The sequence below is a fragment of the Medicago truncatula genome, chromosome 2 (assembly GCF_003473485.1).
Source record: "Medicago truncatula cultivar Jemalong A17 chromosome 2, MtrunA17r5.0-ANR, whole genome shotgun sequence".
Lineage (NCBI taxonomy): Eukaryota > Viridiplantae > Streptophyta > Magnoliopsida > Fabales > Fabaceae > Medicago > Medicago truncatula.
The window spans coordinates 18,791,753-18,795,990 of NC_053043.1; the positions used below are offsets into that span (position 1 = coordinate 18,791,753).

General features: G+C 30.7%; 1 protein-coding gene across 1 annotated transcript; it reads left to right on the forward strand.

Annotated features, from left to right (window-relative positions):
• The first annotated feature begins 746 nt into the window (after positions 1–746).
• Positions 747–3,204, forward strand: LOC11438810 (protein TIFY 10B). Its single transcript, XM_003595306.4, has 5 exons — positions 747–1,007; positions 1,584–1,713; positions 2,162–2,472; positions 2,563–2,620; positions 2,765–3,204. Exons 1-5 carry the CDS (start codon positions 830–832, stop codon positions 2,847–2,849), a joined length of 762 nt encoding a protein of 253 aa, XP_003595354.1. The 5' UTR covers positions 747–829; the 3' UTR covers positions 2,850–3,204.
• The last annotated feature ends 1,034 nt before the right edge of the window (positions 3,205–4,238 follow it).

Below are 4,238 nucleotides of genomic sequence, written 5' to 3' on the forward strand. Positions count from 1 at the left end.
AAATGTATCTTCCAACGTTTTTTTAATGAATTTGAGCAATCCAGGGGAGAAGAACAATTACGAGTGTTTTACATATTGAACTTTAGTTATCCAAGTTTAGGGTTTCATGACCTAAAGGGTGTGTTTGGTTTGCAAAACAGCAAGTACTGGACAGAACAGTACAAGATAGAACAGTACAACACAAGACAGAACAGCACAGGACAAATTTTTTATGGCATTGAGTAATTTTTTGTTTTATAGGATTTTTGAGGGACAAAATGTTATTTTAATATTTTAGACAACTTGTACGTGGGACAAAAAGTTGTGCTGTGGTTTGGTGAGAGACAAAAATATGAGTTTTTGTCTTGTCCTTTGCCTCCAGTTTGTCCTGTACCTGAAACAGTTTTACAAATCAAACACTGGACAACTAGAGTTATTCTGTCATGTCCTTCATTTTTTAGCAAATCAAACGCACCTTAAATGTGATACGAGGGAAAAAAATCGGATTAATGTAATTATTATTTTTTTAATAGTGGAGTTTGGACAAAACAAAGAGACAGCTGCAACAACTAAAAAATTAATAAAATAAGAAAAGAAAAAGAGAAGAAGCATCCCTTTAAATAAAAACACACACATATTCCTCGTGCTTCAATTTCCCATCCCCAAAAAAGATAAAGACATTAATTTATTCCTCCAATTAAACTTTATACTAATATTAATTATTTCATTTCATTTTCTTATATATATAACCTAACATAAGATTAACCATCCAAAACAAACATCATCAACACTTTCATTCTTATTACAACGCGCTTTGTTTTCTCTCTCTTGAATATCATCATCTTCAACTATGTCTACCTCATCGGAATATTCAGAAGTTTCCGGCAACAAACCACCGGCGAAGTCACCGGAGAAAACAACTTTCTCTCAAACATGTAGTTTATTGAGTCAATATATTAAGGAAAAGGGTTGCTTCAAAGATCTTTCTCTTGGTATCACATGCAACAACAACAACACAGACCCTTCTGGTACGGAACCTTAATTTCTCCGAATTTTTCGTCTTTTGTTTCTGGGTTTGGTTTTTTTTTTTTTTTTTTCAACCTTTTGAAATTTTTTTTGTGGGTGTGTTTTATTATTTTTTTAACATTTGGTTTCTTAATGGTTAATTATTCCTTTCCTCTTAGTTGGTTCATAATTAAATTCTAGTAGACTATCTATATATGTTCATTTATTTTTGTTAATTTTTTTTCCCTTTTTTGTTAGGTTGAACTATATCTAAATTTTCAAATATTTTCCTTTTATAAAATTATTCAATTGCATGTGTTTATTTTTATTTTGAATTGAATCCATGTTGTTTATTTGTTGAGACTTTTAAAATTCATAGATCTAATTTATAGCTCTAATTAATGGATGATTTATTCATAATTCTAATTGTTATTATCTAGTAGATAGGTTGTTAAATTTGATAAGATTGTAATCTTGTGGTATAATTTTATTTATTTTGTTAATTTTTTTTATTTTATTTTTGTGTAATATTGTCAATTTAGGTTGTTTTCTCTTCAATGGTTTTTCTAAATTTGTTTTATTTTTTGTTTTTTTTATAGGTTCTTCTGAGACTTCTTCTCAATCTGCAACAACCATGAACTTGTTTCCAACCATGGAAAACAATTTGTCACAAAAGAACCTTACAACTATGGATTTGCTCACTCCACAAGCTGCTTTGAACAATTCCAAGTGAGTTTTTTTTTTTTTTGCTTTTTCTGATTTTAATTAATTTCATTTCATACCAAATTAGGTCTGTAAAAAATTAATTTATGAGAGATGACAGATCGTGAGAGCGAGCCCTAGCGGCTAGCGCGATGATATGGTTGTCGCCTTGCCGAAAGGCTCAATTCGCGGAAACAACTTGTAGAGGATTTAGATCCTCTAAAGATACGATATGGTGCTACTTCTGTAAGAACGTCAGATTTAGAGAGATCAAATTTCCCTCACTAAATGTAACGTTCGCTACAGCTGTAACACCATACTGCAATTGTAGAGGATAAGTTGTGCACCGAGCCAGTCGCTTAGTAATGACGATATAGTTCAGATTATTAATAATCTCGATATAGTTCAAATTATTAATTTTTTTTTTTTCCTTCAATTAGAGACTAATATATGATGTTGTATGAATAATTTTCAGTGCTATCAAGGGACCTAAAGCTGCACAATTGACAATGTTTTATAACGGTCAAGTTATTGTATTCGATGATTTTCCTGCCGATAAAGCACAGGAGCTCATGGCTTTTGCTAACAAAGGAATCTCTCAAAGTCAGAACAATTCTGTGTACACTTACACACAGAGCCAGCCTTCATTTCCTCCTAATTTGGTCAGAACTTCGGTTAACACAACCACTCCGATTGTTCCTACCGTGAACATCATCCCTAGTACTGCCACCGGCACCGGCTCGATGAATGAGCACCTTCAAGTGCCTTCCAGACCTAATCTTTGCGGTAATTTCTTGAAACCATTACCACTTAAAATTCGGATGACACGAAAAATTGGATCATGTTTTTCTGATCATGAATTTTCTTTATGTGCAGATCTCCCAATTATGAGGAAAGCTTCGCTTCATCGGTTTCTGGAGAAGAGAAAGGATAGGTAGGCACTCTCGATTAAATTAAAACTTGTAAAAATTGATATTTTGCCTCAAAATAAAAACTCATAATTAATATTTGAACCTTTTTTTCTCCTAATTTATTTTTTACACTTTTTCTAACTTGTTTCCTTGTTATGTATTTACAGAATTGCTGCCAATGCACCATATCAAATTAATAAGCCAGCTGAATCCATGTCATGGCTTGTGGGTGCAAAATCAACTCAAATTTGATCTCAATTCTCAGCTATAATTTTAATGTAATTTTGAGCATTTTTGTTACAAAAAAAAAAAAAAAAACAAATGCTACTTAGTCAGATTTATTTTTGCCAGAATTTTTTAGACAAAGTTTCTGGTTATTTTTTCCTTGACTAGATAGCATTATTAATATTATCATTATTTTTGTTGTTTAATGCACATGATTAAGATAAATGTGTTTGTGTCATGTTAACTTTGGCTCCAATGGGCCTTATCATACATAGATTTTTAGCTATTTTTCAGTAGCTGTTTGTCTAGTTACAACTCTCTGTATTCTTTGCTATTGGTACTGGTACCATTGAATTTTATTCATCTTATATATTTGATGCAATGTTATAAATTCAGATTGATAATTAATTTGTTCAAAAGTGTTGAATCTGTTCATTGCTTAATAAGCTGGTTAAGGGATTTTTTGGGTGGTCTGTGGCGTTCAAATCTCGAACTTTGCATATATTATGCATTGTCTTGTATGTATTATGTATTGTCTTTACCAATTGAGTTAAGTTCATGAGGATCATTTTAGTTATGTTTTTGTTTTAAGTTTTTTTTAAAAATGAAAAAAAAAAATTGATTAGTTTTTTTATTTTATAAAAGAGAAATACGAAATCGAGTTATAATTTTGTACAAATCTTTTGTTAGTATTCAATTGCTGTTGTTAACTATTTTGAAACAAAAACAATATTTTTGAAAATTTATAAACATCAACCTGTAATCTATATAGATTAACAAATAACAAATTTATTCTCTCAAAAAACAAAATTATAAATTGAAACGATATTTGGATTAGCTTTTAAACTTTAATTGAAGAGAGAAAGACAGAAATACAAGATAAATTTAATTTTTTACAATTTTTTAGGTACTTAAACGATGCTAATAACCTCTTTGAAACAAACACAAATACACAATAGTTAGACATTGATTATGTAGATGAAATGGTAAACACAACGGAACTTCACACAATTTTGAGATTCTGAATTCGAATGGAAGTGTCAAACCTGACAAATTTAGACATTGATAATTGAGTTTTATTACTAGATTTTAATTATGCAATTCTATGGTTATTTGTTTCGGATCATTTTTCTATTCCTTTTTGGTACAATTTCACTTCTTATTTGTACAAAAACTACTGTTTTTTGTTTGTTTGTTGATATATGCATCTAAAGTGATATAGGGGCGTGTGAAAAGTTTCTTCCTAATTTTTTTCTTGGCCACATAAATGGCCCAAGGCCTAGTGAGGACAAAGGAAAGGTTCCCTCTTATATATCAACTATAGCAATCAGAGGATGACAATTGCTCTTTAGGCATAACTACTTGCTTTCTGGCACCCTAAATTGAAGAAAATACCTTTACGGTAGTTAACTACCG

Coding starts and splice junctions, on each gene's coding strand:
- LOC11438810 (XM_003595306.4), top strand. CDS start 830: ATGTCTACCTCATCGGAATATTCAGAAGTTTCCGGCAACAAACCACCG. Junction 1,008..1,583: donor CAACAACACAGACCCTTCTG/GTACGGAACCTT, acceptor TTTTTTTTATAG/GTTCTTCTGAGACTTCTTCT. Junction 2,621..2,764: donor CTGGAGAAGAGAAAGGATAG/GTAGGCACTCTC, acceptor ATGTATTTACAG/AATTGCTGCCAATGCACCAT.